This window comes from Panulirus ornatus, chromosome 10 (genome assembly GCF_036320965.1).
Source record: "Panulirus ornatus isolate Po-2019 chromosome 10, ASM3632096v1, whole genome shotgun sequence".
NCBI classification, from domain to species: Eukaryota; Metazoa; Arthropoda; class Malacostraca; order Decapoda; family Palinuridae; genus Panulirus; species Panulirus ornatus.
This window is the reverse complement of record NC_092233.1, coordinates 6,875,074-6,892,500: the sequence shown is the minus strand read 5'-3', so window position 1 is coordinate 6,892,500 and position 17,427 is coordinate 6,875,074. Positions and strand designations below refer to the sequence as shown.

Below are 17,427 nucleotides of genomic sequence, written 5' to 3'. Positions count from 1 at the left end.
TGGTCTTTGTTTACTATCCTCCCTCTCTGTTTACTGTCAAAACACGTGTCTCTGTTTACTATCCTCCCTCTCTGTTTACTCTCAAAAATCGTGTTCTCTGTTTACTATCCTCCCTCTCTGTTTACTCTGTTTTCTATCCCCCTCTCTGTTTACTCTCAAAACTCGTGTTCTCTGTTTACTATCCTCCCTCTCTGTTTACTCAGTTTTCTATCCCCCCTTCTGTTTACTCTGTTTACTATCTACCCCTCTCTGTTTACTCTCAAAACACGTATCTCTGTTTTCAGTCCCCCACTCTGTTTACTCTGTTTTCTATCCCCTCTCTGTTTAATCTGTTTACTAGCCACCCCTCTCTGTTCACTCTAGAAACACGTGTCTCTGTTTACAGACCACCTCTCTCTGCTTACAAACCACCCCTCTCTGTTTACACCAGAAGGTATTGATGTTGTGTGTGTGTGTGTGTGAGAGAGAGAGAGAGAGAGAGAGAGAGAGAGAGAGAGAGAGAGCAGAGGGGACTTGGGAGCTTCATTAAAGATGAATAACTCATCATACAGTAATAATCTCTTTCACAGTCCATGAAGGGCGTATCCCTCGCCTGTGGTGGCGTGTGGTAATTACCCACAAACACGTGTCGCCTGTGACGTCACCTCACCCCCCCCCCCCCCTTCCCTCCTCTTCCCTGTGGTCTACTTCGCTGGCCGTGGTCTCTGTGAAGACCCACCTGCCCGTCAGGCACAGGTCACCCCCCCCTCCACCCCCCCCCCCCCATCATCTGTGTGATGTTCTGGACTTCCAGTCACCTGTGACGTCAGTGATGCTGATATTACGTCACGAACATCTCTCCTACATAGACGCCTTGTATATATGACGTCATCACCCCATCAACCACTCAGGCTAAGAGTGGGGGTCAATAGGCACCTCCCCTTACACATGACGTCATCACGCCATATACCACTCACGTCGAGAGAGTCACCAGGAAGCTCTCCTCCCACACATGACGTCATCACACCATCTACCACTCACGTCGAGAGAGTCACCAGGGAGCCCTCCTCCCGCACGTGACGTCACCGGTCCACCTACCAATGACGCTGAGGGTGATGGCCAGCACCATGGGCGGCTCGGTAGCCAGCTGGCAGCGGTACTGGCCCTGGTCGTCCACCTGTGCGTCACGGATCACCAGCTGCCACTGTTGCCATCCGTCACCCGACACTTGTAACAGCGAGTACCTGTAACGAGAAGTGTCGGTCATATAGCACCTGTAACGAGGAGTGTCGGTCATATAGCACCTGTAACGAGGAATGTCGGTCATATAGCCCCTGTAACCAAGAGTGTCGGTCATATAGCACCTGTAACGAGAAGTGTCGGTCATATAGCACCGGTAACGAAGAGCGTCGGTCATATAGCCCCTGTAACCAAGAGTGTCGGTCATATAGAGAAAAGCCTTGTGTGATGGTTAATGTTTCTCGACGTCTCTCTCTCTCTCTCTCTCTCTCTCTCTCTCTCTCTCTCTCTCTCTCTATATATATATATATATATATATATATATATATATATATATATATATATATATATATATATATATATTCTTTTGGTTTACTGTCTTTGAAATGGTCGTGTGTTCATAAAGTTAGGGAGAGGGATGTTGTCTAGAAAGCAAGACTAGAAAGCGTAACTCTCACATGTCTGGGGAGTGTAGGTTCAGATGGATGGATGGACGCTGGTGTCCAAGACTGAGTTGAGAGGTTAATTGTTTGGTGCTTGCCAAGCAGGCCATTACGTCGTTCATGTATTCTGCTAATGTCGTGTTCGGTAAGGGGGAGTACTGGGGTTGGATTGGACTTTCAGCGTATTTGTCTCGTAGTTCAGCTGCTGAATATGTGTGTGTGTGTGTGTGTGTGTGTGTGTGTGTGTGTGGTTGTCAGGGAAGCAGTCATTGCTGTGTGAGGGATCTGTTTGATGCGGATTGCAACCGTGGTGTGTTTGTGGTATAACAGGGCAAGGTGGTGACCAGGGCAGGTGAGGCGTAGTTTAGAGTGGAGACGGTGAATCGTTTGGAAAGGTTGCTTACCCAAAAAAATAAAAAAATTTCAACCATATTTGCAAATACAGATAGATAGATAGATAGATAGGTAGATAAAAACGGGGAGAGAGAGAGAGAGAGAGAGAGAGAGAGAGAGAGAGAGAGAGAGAGAGAGAGAGAGAGAGAGAGAGAGAGAGAGAGAGAGAGCAGGCATAATGGCACAGTCATGAGGGAGTTCATTTGCACGACACTCTGAGCATTATCACAGTGTTAATGGCATTAGTCGTGAGCTGGACATTACATACACAATCGACTTTTCATAATATTTGTTGACGTAGTATTTGTGTAAAAGCATTTGTTTTTGTTTTGTTTTTGTAATAATGGGAATTATGACGTGTCCCTTTGAGCACGACGGTATACGACCCTTGAGCACGACGGTATACGACCCTTGAACACGACGGTATACGACCCTTGAGCACGACGGTATACGACCCTTGAGCACGACGGTATACGACCCTTGAGCACGACGGTATACGATCCTTGAGCACGACGGTATACGACCCTTGAGCACGACGGTATACGACCCTTGAGCACGACGGTATACGACCCTTGAACACGACGGTATACGACCCTTGAGCACGACGGTATACGATCCTTGAGCACGACGTACCACCCTTGAGCACGACGGTACGACCCTTGAGCACGACGGTACGACCCTTGAGCACGACGGTACGACCCTTGAGCACGACGGTACGACCCTTGAGCACGACGGTATACGACCCTTGAACACGACGGTATACGACCCTTGAGCACGACGGTATACGATCCTTGAGCACGACGTACCACCCTTGAGCACGACGGTACGACCCTTGAGCACGACGGTACGACCCTTGAGCACGACGTTAAGAATCAGATCAAAGGCCAGCACACGTAACCTAATCCCTCCGCCGTAGCTTAGGATTGGCCCCGCCCTCCTACAGGAGTGTGTCGGCGTCCCTTACAGGACCTAACCCCGGTGGACCACTTCTTTTCGAAGCTTCTGACGATACGTGGAGTTGCTGTGGTCGTCTTGGAGGAGGACGTGACAGATGCGAAGGTGACGGAGGACGAGTACCGTCACAGAGGCTGGGTAACAGCGCCGCTCCCCTCGGGGGGCGTGTGTGTGGCAGTGGGGTGTGGTCGATGCTGGTGGGGTCGAGGGGGGCCACACCCCTGAGTCAAACGCTACACCACACCCCCGCCACACCTCCTCCGCCACACCCCCGCCACACCTCCTCCGCCACACCTCCGCCACACACACCTCCTCCGCCACACACTCCACCTCCGCCACACCTCCTCCGCCAAACACACCACCTCCGCCACACTGACGCTTACGATACGCCGTCCCTACACCGGCAGGTCGCCTCTACACACACACACACACACACACACACACACACGGAGGCGCCGACCTAACCCGCAGAAGGCGCTGATGGTGAGACGTGCGAACCATTTCATATACACACTCCACACTGCAACGGGTTCTTTCAACCCTCTCTCTGTGTCTCCCCCTGCCTTCAGTGGCATGAGCGTGTCCTGAACACATTCACAGAGGCTTCATTCCTTCATTCCTTCATTTCCCTCCCCCCCTTCCTTGCCCGTCGTTGGCCACGCACGCCCGCACGCCCGCCCTCCGTCGCCCAGCAGGACCTTCGCCTGAGCACTGTCTCCCCTGCTATTACCTGGTCCTCTCAGCCACGCCAGGTCCTCCTCACATACACCCAGGGTTCTGTCACGTGCATCCCTCTCTTCCTTCGTTCATTCCTACTTCCCTTCTTTCATTTCTTTCTTTTCTTCCTTCGTTCCTTCCTTCTTCCTTTTATCCCTTCCTTCCTTCTCTTCCTTCCGTCTTTCCTTCCTTCCTTTTAACCTTCCTTCTTTTCTTCCTTCTTTCTGTTATTCCTTCCTTCTTTCTCTTCCTTCCTTCCTTGCTTCTAACCTTCCTTCTTTTCTTCCTCCCTTCTTTCTCTTCCTTCCTTCCTTCTTTCTTTCCTTCCTTCTTTCTCTTCCTTCCTTCCTTCTTTCTTTCCTTCCTTCCTTCCTTCTTTCTCTTCCTTCCTTCTCTCCAAGTTCCTATCTTACTCCATAACTTGTCTCAAGTGTATGGGGTCACCGTTTCCCGTCGGCTCTCTCTCTCTCTCTCTCTCTCTCTCTCTCTCTCTCTCTCTCTCTCTCTCTCTCTCTCTCTCTCTCTCTCTCTCTCTGATTGCATTTTCTTTCCCCCGTTTTGCTCTGACTGTCAATTAAGGTCGATCTTCTGCATCATTTGTTCTTATCAGTCAACCCTGTTTCCCCCTTTCATTATTATTTTTTCTTCTCGTGTCTCTTTTCCTCCTATCTTCTCCCTTCTGGCTATGGAATTATTCATTTTCATCACCACCTCCCTCACCATCATCATCATCATCGTCACCATCACCATCTTCCTCATCATCATCATCATCACCATCTCCCTCATCATTACCATCACCATCTCCCTCACCATCATCATCATCCACCATCACCATCTCCCTCAACGTCATCATCACCATCTCCCTCACTATCATCATCACCATCACCATCTCCCTCACCATCATCATCACCATCACCATCTCCCTCACCATCATCATCACCATCACCATCTCCCCCATCATCACCATCATCATCACCATCACCATCTCCCTCACCATCATCATCACCATCACCATCTCCCTCACCATCATCATCACCATCACCATCTCCCTCACCATCATCATCACCATCACCATCTCCCTCACCATCACCATTTCCCTCACCATCATCATCACCGTCTCCCTCACCATCATCATCACCATCATCATCAGTCTCTTAAGTACTATCAACACCTCCCTCAGAATCACTATCCTCATCACCATCACCATTTCCCTCACCATCATCATCACCGTCTCCCTCACCATCATCATCACCATCATCATCAGTCTCTTAAGTACTATCAACACCTCCCTCAGAATCACTATCCTCATCACCATCATCACCTGTATCACCATACGATCATCATCACTGTGTACATCACCATTAACATCATCATCATCATCATCATCATCATCATCATCATCATTATCAGCAGCAGCAGCAGCACTGTCATCATCATCATCCCTATCACCATCACCGTCGTAATCATTATCACCAGCATCACCATCACAGTCTTTATTGCCATCACCATCACCGTCACCATCACAGTCATCATCATCATCACTATCACCATCACAGTCACCATCACCATCAGTCACCATCACCATCACAGTCACTATCACCATCAGTCGCCATCACAGTCACCATCACCATCACAGTCTCCAGTCACCGTCACCATTACCATCACAGTCACCATCACTATCACCATCACCATCACCATCACCATCGTTGCTGCACCTCCCCCCTCACTTCAATGTGTTTGTTTGTACTTGTTCATCTTTTTTTAATTCGTCGTTCCTCCTTTGTTTGGATATTGTTAGTCTTTCTCATTGTCTGCCTCTCTCTCTCTCTCTCTCTCTCTCTCTCTCTCTCTCTCTCTCTCTCTCTCTCTCTCTCTCTCTCTCTCTCTCTCTCTCAGCGCCACTAACTGCCTCACACCTCCTCCTCCTCCTCCTCCTCCTCCTCCTCCTCCTCCTCCTCCTCCTCTTCCTCCACTTCCTCCACCTCCTCCTCCTCCACTTCCTCCTCCACTTCCTCCACCTCCTCCTCCTCATCATCAAGTCTCTACGGGATTAAAACCACAAATAAAATAAAAATAAAAGAAATAATAATGACAATAATGATAATAATAATGATAATTAAAGAACTGCCTTTTATTAAAGCGATGCTCAGAGGCCAAACAATAGAGATGTTTGGCTTCGGGGGGCCGCGCCCCCCTCCCTCCCCCCTTTCCCCCCTTCCCACCTTAGGGGGGGGGAAGAGGGAGGGTGAATCCTTAATTAAGTCTGACCATTTTGCTAGAGGAGGGACGTCCCCCGTATACGCTACTCAACCCGGTTTTAGTCTACCCTTGGTGAACCCGTTTTCTAAGAGCACTTTTGCTTATGATGCTTCCCATTTCTTTTTCCCCCGTTTTTTTTTTTTTTTTATGGTGATTTGAATAGAATAAGTGTTTCGTGGTATCTCCGTTTTCATTGTTTGGCTAATTAACCGTTTTCAGTTTATTCAGTTCACTTTACTTTGACTGGAGACTGTGTCAGTGGCAGCTACAAGAACCGTTTTCTATATGACGCCTCTGTATGGCTGGTGTAGTTTCATTGGAAGGCTTTTACTCGAATCCAGCTGATCAACTTCTCGTTTTCTTTAAAGAATATATATATATATATATATATATATATATATATATATATATATATATATATATATATATATATATATATACCATATTCATTCAATCCTTTATTACACATAGTTGCTGTTTCCCGCGTCAGCGAGGTAGCGCCAGGAAACAGACGAAGAATGGCCCATCCACTCATATACACATATTCATACATAAACGCCCATATACGCTGGAAATCTTCCCCTCCTGTATTACTTTCCAAAGAAAAAAAAAACAGAGAAAGGGAGAAAATCGAGGATATTTTTCTTCAAATGCTCCGGCATCTGTTCCCTAATGCTACCTCGCTCACTTGGGAAATGGCGAACACGTATGAAAGAAAAAGAAAGTATAAGTATATTTTCATGTTGGAGGCTCCAGTCACGGAGAAAAGTCCACATCAAGGCCGGGTCTTAATTGAAATATAGAGAGAATTATTAAACGGGACAAGAAAAGACAAGGGAAAGTATTTACGAATTTTTGGAGGAAGCGAAAAACCTGTATTTTAAAATGTGCCAGATCCTAGTTATTGGGATACACACAGACACACACACACACATACACATACACACACACACGCGCTCGCACACACACACACTTGATCACCGTTTCCCGCGTTTGTGAAGTAGTGCCAAGAACAGACGTAGAAAGGCCGCATTCGCCCACATCCCATTCTCTAGCTGTCATGTTCGATGCAGCAGAACCACAGCTCCCTATCCACCACATCCAGGCCTCACAGACCTTTCCATGGTTTACCCCGGACGCATCACATGCCCTGGTTAAGTCCAGTTGACAGCACGACGACCCCTGTATACCAGGCCTTCTACTTCACTCTATCCTGTGCACGCCTTTCACCGTCCTTCATGTACAGGCCCCAATTAGAGTATATATATATATATATATATATATATATATATATATATATATATATATATATATATATATATATATATATATATATATATATATGGTAAACATGTTTGCGAAATGGCGTCCTACCTTCGTCTCTTCGATGTATATCAACTGACTGTTATATTTCTCTCTCGTGTCTCCCCTGATGATGTGATTATTACACGAAAGTGCACTTGGGAACTTTTCGTGTTTCATTTTCCCCGTGGACTCATAGGAATATCTTGATCACGCGCAAAATTGTGATCCTTTCCAATATATATATATATATATATATATATATATATATATATATATATATATATATATATATATATATATATATATATATATATATATATTCATATTATTCGCCATTTCCCGCGTTTGCGAGGTAGCGTTAAGAACAGAGGACTGGGCCTCAGAGGGAAAATCCCCACCTGGCCCCCCTCTCCGTTCCTTCCTTTGGAAAATGAAAAAAAAAAAAAAAAACAAGAGGGGAGGATTTCCAGCCCCCCGCTCCCTCCCCTTTTAGTCGCCTTCTACGACACGCAGGGAATACGTGGGAAGTATTCTTTCCCCCCTATCCCCAGGGATAGTATATATATATATATATATATATATATATATATATATATATATATATATATATATATATATATATATTCTTTTCTTTCAAACTATTCGCCATTTCCCGCATTAGCGAGGTAGCGTTAAGAACAGAGGACTGGGCCTTTGGGGGAATATCCTCACCTGTCCCCCTTCTCTGTTCCTTCTTTCGGAAAAATTAAAAAAAATAGAGAGGGGAGGATTTCCAGCCCCCCGCTCCCTCCCCTTTTAGTCGCCTTCTACGACACGCAGGGAATACGTGGGAAGTATTCTTTCTCCCCTATCCCCAGGGATATATATATATATATATATATATATATATATATATATATATATATATATATATATATATATATATATATATATATATATATATATATATATATTCTCTGCCAGTGTCTCTACATGGTCGAGCCCCGGCACGCAACTAGCTTCATTATCAGCCTGTGTTCCGGAGCTTCAGATTCACTTGCTTCAGTGTCTCAGATTTTTCTTTGGGGTGGGGGGTATTCCGAGACGACGAGCAGCACACCACCACTGGCTACCCTTCCTCCCTCGTGGGAGTCTGAGCGACTTCCCTCATAATGCGCCAGTCAGACGAGGGACCACTGAAGACATTAAGTCCCTCCACAACCTCCGTCGTCTCATTCTTGGGAGGGGAAGATATTGTGAGAGCGGCGCCCACCTCTCACAAGTTGTTAGTCACAGAAATCATAAATATATATATATATATATATATATATATATATATATATATATATATATATATATATATATATATATATATATATATATATATATGGAACTGGTACACAAGTATTTGGTGTATATAAGATACAAGTAAGTCCATAATGAAACGGAAAATGCCAAGTGTCAAACGCTTTCCTATAATTACATCGTCAGGACTGTATATAGATAGAGAGGACCAGAATATAATACACCAGCCGCCACTGGGCGGGGCCCCAGGTGACTGTATTAAGAAACAAGTGAAGGATTAGGTCACAGGTCACCCTCGACCAACCTCACCTCTCTCAAGTTACAACTCAGGTTAACCTACGTTATGGGAAACATATCTACAGTTTTTTTTTTTCATATCTACATTTTTTTTTTCTTATAGAATGATCTTATTCACGTAAACCATCATTTTGATTCATAATGATATTTCAAGGATGTTTGATTAGAGACGATTCGATAATATTGCTATCCATTACTGACTCATTAGTGTGTGATAACTTTAACACTGTTCCAGTCAATGTAATGACCAAAGTCTTTGAGGTAGACAAATATTTCCTTGGATTCTTGACCATACCTAACGCTGTTTTAATGCTGCTTTGTTGTTTTAACTCTGATATTAAGAATCTTACCAGTCTGACCAGTGTAAAACTGGTTACAATCTTTACTGGCGATATTGTACACACAGCCCTTCTGAGAAATTACATAATTTCTGATATACTTTTCCCATCCGTATCAGTATTGCTGAAGATTTCAAGCAGTAATGATACACTTAGGAAATTTTTATCAGAAATTCTGTAACCTTTCAGAAGGGTTGTGTGTACAAAGTCCCCTGTAAAGAGTGTAATCAGTTTTACATTGGTCTGACTGGTAAAGTTCTTAGTATCAGAGTTAAACAACATAGAAATCGTGTTCTATATGGTGAAGAACCTGATGTAATATTTTCCACCTCAAAGGCTTTGGTCATCGAATTGACTGGAGCAGTGTTGAGGTTATCACATAAAATAACTCAGTAATGGATAGAAATATTGTTGAATCTGTCTCTAATCAAACATGGTAGAGATACAGATATGAATCAAAATGTTGTTTTATATAAGACAGATAATTCCATGTGGGAAAAAAAGATTGAATATGTTTCCTATAACGTAGGTTAACCTGAGTTGTAACTTGAGAGAGGTGAGGTTGGTCGAGTGTGACCTGTGACCTAATCCTTCACTTGTTTCTTAATACATTCACCTGGGGCCCCGCTCAGTGGCGGCTGGTGTATCATATTCTGGTCCTCTCTATCTATATACAGTCCTGACGATGTAATTATAGGAAAGCGTTTGACACTTGGTATTTTCCGTTTCATTGTGGTTTTACCTGCACGGTATATATATATATATATATATATATATATATATATATATATATATATATATATATATATATATATATATATATATATATATGAGCCTCATAAAAGTAATCCTAGGGTGTATAATTGATCAGTCTAATTATATATCCCAAAACTTTTGCTTAAGAATCCTACCCGTACCCTACCATCTTCCTCAGTACTCCTCCAACTCTTCCTCACTCTCCCTCCTCCATCCCCATTCCATCTCCTTCCTTCTCACCGACACGTCCAGTCATCCCCCCTGGCCGGAGTCTCGTGTTCCCCCAGTCGTCCCCCTGGCCGGAGTCTCGTGTCCCCCCAGTCGTCCCCCTGGCCGGAGTCTCGTGTTCCCCCAGTCGTCCCCCTGGCCGGAGTCTCGTGTTCCCCCAATCGTCCCCCTGGCCGGAGCCTCGTGTTCCCCCAATCGTCCCCCTGGCCGGAGTCTCGTGTTCCCCCAGTCGTCCCCCTGGCCGGAGTCTCGTGTTCCCCCAGTCGTCCCCCTGGCCGGAGTCTCGTGTTCCCCCAATCGTCCCCCTGGCCGGAGTCTCGTGTTCCCCCAGTCGTCCCCCTGGCCGGAGCCTCGTGTTCCCCCAGTCGTCCCCCTGGCCGGAGTCTCGTGTTCCCCCAGTCGTCCCCCTGGCCGGAGTCTCGTGTTCCCCCAGTCGTCCCCCTGGCCGGAGTCTCGTGTCCCCCCAATCGTCCCCCTGGCCGGAGTCTCGTGTCCCCCCCAATCGTCCCCCTGGCCGGAGTCTTGTGTTCCCCCAGTCGTCCCCCTGGCCGGAGTCTCGTGTTCCCCCAGTCGTCCCATGGCCGGAGTCTCGTGTCCCTCTACAGGAACCACAATCAGACCAGCTTGGAGACCCCTAGGTCCGTCCGTGTGACCTCTCACCAGCTGGTGTGTCTGTCAGTTGGGCCTGGACGACACCACCATCACCTCATCCCCCCCAGGCAGGTCTCTTAACTGCTGGGAGGCAGACGTCTGAACCTCTGGAGCATGTGAAGCTCTGGAGAGGCTCTGTCAGATGTTTTACTGGTGTTGGTGATGAGCGTATGATTAAGCAAGGTTGATCCCTGGAATGAAAGATCGATTCAGTGGCATATATAGGGTGACGGTGAGGAGGAGGAGGTTGTCTCCCTCCTCCGTCCCCCACCCTCAACGTGAGTCTGTTGGGAAGCGAGTGAGGGTAGGAGACTCCCCTGACTCACCTGTGGTCGTTGGCGTAGGTGTGGGAGTCCCAGGTAAGCAGCTCCAGCATGTCGTCCACACGTCTTAACCACGACACCTGCAGGAGACAGGGTGCCAGGATGAGTAAGCAGTGCCGGAGGTGGAAGGTAGTGACGGAAGGAGGGTTACGGGGGGACAGGATCAGAGGGCAGTGCCGGGGCGTAAGCAGTGACGGAAGAAAAGCCATGGAGGACAGTGTCAGTGGGCAGTGCTGGGGGGGAGGCAGTGACGGAAGGAAGACTTATGGAGACAGTAACTCAGTAATAGTACCACATTCATTGCCACCAGGATGCCAGAGGAGGGCACCGCCAGGGAAAGTGACGGCAGAAAGTGTCAAGCAAAAATCATGGGTCAGTGTCAAGGAAAGTGACAGACATGAGGGGCATAATGATCAGTACTCAGGAGGGAAGTGACGGCGGAGTGCTGGCACGGGATGTGGGAGTGACAGGATCACGCCATGAACTCAGACGGTGAAGAAACATTGGAAAGTAGATACCCTGTCAAGCATCATTGTGGGCTGGATGTACTGTCAAGTGTCTGACAGAACTTGATACACTGTCAAGCATGTGACAGGACTTGATACACTGTCAAGCATGTGACAGGACTTGATACACTGTCAAGTAACAGACCAGGCTATACTCTCCTGTCTCACAATACACTCAAAATGCCGTAGATGATATAAGACAGGATCTCTTCCCTGGAACTGTTCTCCAGACCACTTCACTGGAAGTGGTACAGATGACTGGAACACTTCACTGGAACACTTCACTGCAGGACGTGACTGGAACACCTCACTAGTACAGTTCACTGTGTCACATGACTGGAACATCTCCCTGGTACAGGTCACTGCAGCACATGACTGGAACACCTTACTGGAACAGGTCACTGCGTCACATGACTGGAACACCTTACTGGAACAGGTCACTGCGTTACATGACTGGAACATCTCACTGGTACAGGTCACTGTGTCACTTGACTGGAACACCTTACTGGAACAGTCACGAGCAAGTAACGTAGATTCCATGAATTATCAGGCCACGTAATTATGCAATACATTCTAATTACCTATTAAGCCAAGCCTGGGCCCATGCAAGTCAAATTCCTGCATCGTCTGCCAAAAATACGATCACCGTTTTAATTAAGACGAAATAGTCTGAGAGCCTGTGAGATGCCGTGCGAGAATAAAAAAAAAAAAAGAATGTGGAATTTTACCTGATTATGCTGCAATATAACAACACCTTCTGTTATATCTACATATATACGAGACCATTAGCATAACTACAGGACCCATTCTAATGCAGAAGTGCCCAGTGAAGCTCACTGTCCTTATACTTAAATGGTATATTAATTGCACTTTAACTTCTACTGGGAAAGAGAAGGAGGCACGGTAATGTTTTTATGGCCTTCCTGGTTGTCGAATACTTCAATAACTATCAATTAAGGATTTCACGTCATCATCAGATGTGGTAGAAAGGGCGTGTAGGGCTGGCCAAGACATTCCCCGTGCTTTGTACATCATGCATGCCAACATTTTGGCGTAGACAAAACTCTGTGTTACACCAAGTATCTAGAATTCACCTTCGGCTTTTTCCCTTCCTAAAACAGGGCGTGAAACCTTCGCCAAATTGGGGATGTTCACTCAATCTTTAAAACGCAAGATATACATCTTTTTCTTGTAACTTTCAAAAATCGTATAGGGATGATGTTTACATCTGTATCATCCCTACATTATCACGTCGTATAGGGATGATGTTTACATCTGTATCATCCCTACATCATCACGTCGTATAGGGATGATGTTTACATCTGTATCATCCCTACATTATCGCGTCGTATAGGGATGATGTTTGCATCTGTATCATCCCTACATAATCACGTCGTATAGGGATGATGTTTACATCTGTATCATCCCTACATTATTTAACATGCATTTTGGCAGTTCTGTCCTCACGTGATCTTACATTCATCTGTTGTCTGCATGTATTGTATGTCCCTCATACAGCTACTGGTGATGTGGGTCACACGTTCCGTACTTCACTTAAAGATCTTTATCTATATTTCGTATAGGTTTCCTATTCCCCGCGTGAGCGAGTCGCGTCCAGAGCAAAATGACTGAGCCTTAAAGGAAAAAGATCCTCGTCTGATCCTTCTTCTGGAAGTCATTCAAGAGGGGAGGTTTGCCCGCTAATAAAAGAAGTAAAAGTTACATGCAGAAGCCGAAACTTTCGACTTTATAATTTCTTGTTGGTTATCTTATTAAGTTACGTTTCTGTGAACTTCTTTTCCACTTGAGTCCTGTGAGATGTGTCACATCACTGCTTACACAGACGAGACAGTGACGGTCAGTGACGTGCACACACACACACACACACACACACACACACACACACACAGATCTCAAGCTCTTGTGTGATAAGGTAACTAGTAGCCTTCACGGGCTCCCAGCTCCGTAATATCTGAAGAAGGTCAGCTTTATATTCTCAGCCAGGTGGCTGCTGCCTACATCCAATAAACTGTTGTTTGTTTGTTTATTGATTTACATACATACACAACTTGGGATGGTGTGTGTGTGTGTGTGTGTGTGTGTGTGTGTGTGTGTGTGTACACTACGTAAGAGTAAAAACATGGTACACATATACAAGGTTAAGGTACGGGGCGAACGTGAGTGGAAAACTCTTTCCCCGTAACGCACACACACACACACACACACACACACACACACACACATACACACACACACACACACACACACACACACACACACACACTATTGCCTTAATCCCCATCAGGAGTGGTGCTATGACTATGGCGTCTTCAGACATCATCATCATCTTGAACTACTCTCCCAACAAGATTGCAAGAGAGTCATCGTTCTAACATGAGTCGTTCCAGGAGCTCTGGAACTGCCTCTAAGACCCCTTAACTACGCTGACGATAACTTTGCTGTCAGCTCCAAGTCGTAGTATATTTTCAAACCTCTGGCAAGAGTTCCAGGGCACTGAGATCGTTTTCATGAGCTCTGACGTCTCTACCAGGTCGTCCAACAACTAGTCCAGGCTTCCTACTGTTAAAAAAAAGGAGAAGTCGAGTCTCTTTTAGGTATACTTGACATCTCCACTTAAGGGTATGATGTCACTGGAATCATTCTGATGTCACGTCAAGTAATTCTCTATGTTTACGATGTCCTCCGCGACTCTGATAAGCTCTTGGGGTCTTTCCAGAAGGCTTTAGTGTTGATGTCAGTAACTCTCTTGTCACGTTTACAAAGTCGGACATTTCAAGAATTTTGACGCCCCTTGAAGGTGACATGATGTCACCTTCAGAGGTTTCACCGTTACTGCCAGGAGCACTGGCATGGCCTGTAGAAGGAGCAACCTCACCTTCAGGAAGTCTTCACCTGACAGTGATCCCTGTATCATATTCAGGAGTTCTGATTTGCTCTGAGGTCACGTCCAGGAGCTCTGACATGACCTTTAGAAGCGCCAACACTCCATTCACAATCGTTGACATGACCTGAAGCAAGAAGCTCCAACATCATTTCCAGAAGCTCCAGGAATTCTGGAACGACAATCAAGCACGAAAGTCACTTCAAGAGGCTTAACCTAACCTCTAGAAGCCACAGTATCATTTCCAGGAGCTTTGACCAGACCTTTGAGAACACCGATGTCATTTCCAGAAGGTCCAACCAACATGAAGAACTTTAAAAAGAGCTACATCATTCCAAGAAGCACCGAAATCACGTCCCGTCTTGCTTTCCAACCCCTGGGCTTTGCGTCTGCTGCATCATCATTAGCGGCTCCGCCATCTGTCGCAGGACCTCTGACGCGCCAACCAAGAACTCCGGAGTTATTTCCAGCGAGTCATTGTCATCCGGGAGAGGACCATTCCCCGGCATCGTGGGATTGCGATGATGGTCCTTCCAGGGGATGAGTTGGGCGCCCTTCCAGCTCATCAGCGTCTTTTCATCAGGCCTCGACCGTCCAGGATATGCGCCGAACTCGCACCGTCACACTCTGGAAGGATATACGTCCGTCACAACTACAGGTGGTAGGTCGGTGATAGACAGTATTCTCTTGTTGTTCTTCCTCCTGCGGTGTGAGGGACACCTAACTTCACATATATGACTGTTGTCTGTGAGTGTGTGAGTTCCTCATCCTCCCTCATAACCAGGTATGATAGAACAAGTTCCCTCGCATGGTAATGACTTACGCCTTCGGCCGGAGTTTCTTCGTAAACTCTACCATCATCATAAACCGACATTAGAATCTTCCTATCGTCTACTGTTCCTGGAATGTTGTGGTTCCAGTTCCTCTGGAACAGTCTATTGTTCCTGGAATTTTGTGGTTCCAGTTCCTCTGGTACAGTCTATTGTTCCTAGAATGTTGTGGTTCCAGTTCCTCTGGAACAGTCTATTGTTCCTGGAATTTTGTGGTTCCAGTCCCTCTGGAAAAAGTCTACTGTTCTTTTACTGTTCTGGCTCCAGCCCATCTGGAAAAGCATTACCTCATGTTTGTGTTCCACGTTAGGTCCAGTTTTACCTCATGAGTTTATGCTCTTTGTTTAGTATACATTGGGATAACTCGGTAAAAGAACTCACTTAAATCCGCGCCTCCTGACACCACACTGAAGGAAGTCTATATCTTTTCTTTTTTCCTGTTTTTCTCCCAGCGGGTCAGACTAAAGGGCTCCTCCCTCAGCTGACACACCAACCAGGCCTAGGGTTCCTCCCTCAGCTGACACACCAACCAGGCCTAGGGTTCCTCCCTCAGCTGACACACCAACCAGGTCTAGGGTTCCTCCCTCAGCTCACACACCAACCAGGTCTAGGGTTCCTCCCTCAGCTCACACACCAACCAGGTCTAGGGTTCCTCCCTCAGCTCACACACCAACCAGGTCTAGGGTTCCTCCCTCAGCTCACACACCAACCAGGTCTAGGGTTCCTCCCTCAGCTCACACACCAACCAGGCCTAGGGTTCCTCCCTCAGCTCACACACCAACCAGGTCTAGGGTTCCTCCCTCAGCTCACACACCAACCAGGTCTAGGGTTCCTCCCTCAGCTCACACACCAACCAGGTCTAGGGTTCCTCCCTCTGCTCACACACCCACCAGGTTTTACTGAATGTTTTCCCCCCCGCCTGTATTTCAACAGCCGCTGATGGATCTGTGCACAGGACGTCACCTCCCGCCCCAGAGCTTTTAGCCAGACTCACACCCTGTCGCTGCCTGCCCCACACACACACACACACACACACCTCAGGATCTCGCATGGTATAATGCGACGGCGTCTCGCCCACAGCGTCCGTGTGTGTTGTGTAGACATGGTCCAGCCTGATGGTGTTTTGTATACGTGTGCACAGCAACCTCTCCCTCGTGAGGGGACACCCCCGCCTCTCTCTCTCTCTCTCTCTCTCTCTCTCTCTCTCTCTCTCTCTCTCTCTCTCTCTCTCTCTCTCTCTCTCTCTCTCTCTCTCTCTCTCTCTCTCTCATTTCCCCGCGCTCGTACGTCAGTATCGTGATGAGAGACGCGTCTGAGGTACGTTACGGAGCTGAGAGATAGATAGATAGATAGATAGATAGATAGATAGAGAGAGAGAGAGAGAGAGAGAGAGAGAGAGAGAGAGAGAGAGAGAGAGAGAGAGAGAGAGAGATGCACTCTTCCTCCTCCTCCTCCTACCGTGGCAGGGCCAGGGCCTGGCCTGAGGACCCTCGTATGAAGCAGTAATGGTAAGGCAAGCAGACGACCTGATACCTGGCCAGCCAGCCAGAGAGAGAGAGAGAGAGAGAGAGAGAGAGAGAGAGAGAGAGAGAGAGAGAGAGAGAGAGAGAGAGAGACTTCCCCCCCTCCCCCTACCCCCTCCCTATCACCTGGAATAGAGACCAAAAAGGATTTTGACGCGATTACGTCAGAGTTGCCCTGGGGTGTTAACCCCTGGGTCAGGGGATCAAACACTGCTGCTCTGCAGGGCCGGGGGGGGGGGGGGGGAGGGGGAGGGGAGATGGGCCACGGATAAAGATTTGACCTGGACGACCAGACCAATACAAGACTAACAACAGGCCAGGTGATGATGATGACGCAAGGTAGTGTGTGGCAGGTTTTATACATCTCATTACGTAACACGTATACGTATATACACACACACACACACACGCACACACACACATACATATATGAATACATGCACTCATACTGTAGAGTGTGTGTGTGTACATATATACATATACTCCCGTGGACTCATAGG

At 46.8% G+C, this 17,427-nt stretch overlaps 1 protein-coding gene across 1 annotated transcript in view; it reads right to left on the bottom strand.

Annotated features, from left to right (window-relative positions):
• Positions 1–17,427, bottom strand: part of LOC139750761 (uncharacterized) — an 80,702-nt gene that overhangs the window by 10,237 nt on the left and 53,038 nt on the right. Inside the window, exons 4-5 of the mRNA XM_071665476.1 lie at positions 11,170–11,246; positions 1,078–1,223 (exon numbers count right to left, since the gene is read on the bottom strand). Of these exons, the coding sequence (XP_071521577.1) occupies positions 1,078–1,223; positions 11,170–11,246 (223 nt within the window). The remainder of the gene's footprint in view (positions 1–1,077; positions 1,224–11,169; positions 11,247–17,427) is intronic.